This window comes from Rhincodon typus, chromosome 44 (assembly GCF_021869965.1).
Source record: "Rhincodon typus isolate 14 chromosome 44, sRhiTyp1.1, whole genome shotgun sequence".
In the NCBI taxonomy this organism is placed as follows: domain Eukaryota; kingdom Metazoa; phylum Chordata; class Chondrichthyes; order Orectolobiformes; family Rhincodontidae; genus Rhincodon; species Rhincodon typus.
The window spans coordinates 1083179-1085087 of NC_063375.1; the positions used below are offsets into that span (position 1 = coordinate 1083179).

A 1909-nucleotide genomic window follows, 5' to 3' on the forward strand; every position below is an offset into this window, starting at 1 on the left:
CCCCCCCCTCGATCCGTCTCTCCCCCCTCCACGAACTCAATCGAACACCATCATACTTCCAAACGTCTTGGTCGAATCTTCCCCCTTAACCTAGTCAGAGCGCGGCTGATATGGTGGCGGGTTCTGCCTGTTGCTGTCCCAGGTTCAGGGCATGTTGCCAGCGCAAGGGGGCGGGCTTGACCCGTGGGACGGGATCTGATGGGGCGATGCCCAAAGCCTTGCCTGTTCTCCCTCCAGGTCGTCGTGCTCACCAACTCTACCCTGGACGAACAGCTGAGGCTCGGCGAGTTCTGTCACTGCAAGGGGATCAAGTTCATTGTGGCTGACACCAAGGGGCTCTTCGGGTGAGTGAGGGAAAGAACTGGGGAGGGGGGGTGCAGGGTAGAGAAACGGTGACACCTTCACCACCCCACCTTTTTGGCATCGGCCAGGATCAACCGTCGATAAACCCCAGTCTCCTCCCTTCCCCAGGAGAAAGGGAGATCTGCCATCCTTACCCAATCTGGGTCGGTGGCTGGGTGGGTGGGTGGAGGGGTGGGGGGGTGTCCACGTGACTCCAGACTATACGCAGTGACGTGGTTGGCTCTGACCTGCCCCCTCCAAGGGCCATTCAGTGGCTTTTCTCCATCGGCCTGCACTCCCCCTTCAACCTGTGACTAATTGTCTACTCTAATTCAAAATCTATCCATTTCCTCAAATTCAGAGACCCTGGGGTTGTGGAGGGGGAGGGGGGGGGCGGCAGGCAGTGGGGAGCGGTGGGGATGGGGGCAGGGCAGCGCGGTGTCAGTCGTGCTCTGGGGCAGTGGATTGCATCGATCCAAGTCCCTGAAAAACCCCTGCCACCTGACCTCTGTCCTGTGTCTCCCATCGCCCTCGTTCTAAAGCCACGACTCCCTCACCTGCCCGCGAGAGCAGGCTGGTACAGCTTGATCTAACACCTCCATTGGAAAGAGGTCCCCAGTTCACGGCCACCGAACGTGGTGGGGTGGGGGGCAGAACTCGACCCCACCATCTTGTAGCATGGGGGAGCTAACGCACTGAGCCCCGAGAGAAATGGTGGGGCGGGGGGGGATTCTTCTGAGTTGAGACCCCTCCCTGAGGTGAGCGAATCCCTCCCAGCTGTGGACTTTGCTGTCGCGCCGCAGATGCAGGGAGGAAACACCACCCCCCCTGCAAGCTTCCCCCCCTCACCTTGCCCCTCAAACAACACCATCCCAACTGGGAACGATATGGACCATTTGTTCAGTGTCACCAGGGTCAGAATCCTGGGACTCGCTCTCTAATGGGGGCACTGCGCAGGGTATCCTTACGCTGTGAGGGGTGGGGGCACGGAAGGGAGCCACCTCCTCGAAGGGCAGTTAAGAATGGGCGACAAATGCTGACCTAGCCAGGGCCACCCACGTTCCTACCAACAAGTATTGCTCGGCTGTGTCCCGTTTGAGCAAACTGATGTAACGTTCCGGCCCGCTGCGGTGAATTCTCGGCGTTGCCCGTTCCCTCAGTCACCAGCCACTTGCCTCTTTTGTTCCCCCACCCCCTACAGGCAACTGTTCTGCGACTTTGGCCTGGAGATGATTGTGCTGGATATGAACGGGGAGCAGCCTTTGAGCGCCATGATCTCCATGATCACAAAGGTGGGCAACTGCCAGTGTTGTTTTTTCTCCTCCCGTCACCGGGAGGCGCCTGTCGTCGGGGGGGCGGGGGGGTGGAGGATGTACGTTGGGTGTGTTAACTTCCTGCCGCCTTTGTCTTCCAGGACAGCCCTGGGGTGGTGACCTGCCTGGATGAGGCCCGGCACGGCTTCGAGACCGGAGACTTTGTGACGTTCACCGAAATCCAGGGGATGAAGGAGCTTAACAACTGCGACCCGGTGGAGATCAAAGTGTTAGGTCCGTGACACTGTTTCCCC

The 1909-nt window shown here is 59.5% G+C and overlaps 1 protein-coding gene across 1 annotated transcript in view; it reads left to right on the top strand.

Moving 5' to 3' along the window:
• Positions 1-1909, top strand: part of LOC109926383 (ubiquitin-like modifier-activating enzyme 1) — an 11680-nt gene that overhangs the window by 3706 nt on the left and 6065 nt on the right. Inside the window, exons 4-6 of the mRNA XM_048619936.1 lie at positions 238-344; positions 1544-1634; positions 1757-1889. Of these exons, the coding sequence (XP_048475893.1) occupies positions 238-344; positions 1544-1634; positions 1757-1889 (331 nt within the window). The remainder of the gene's footprint in view (positions 1-237; positions 345-1543; positions 1635-1756; positions 1890-1909) is intronic.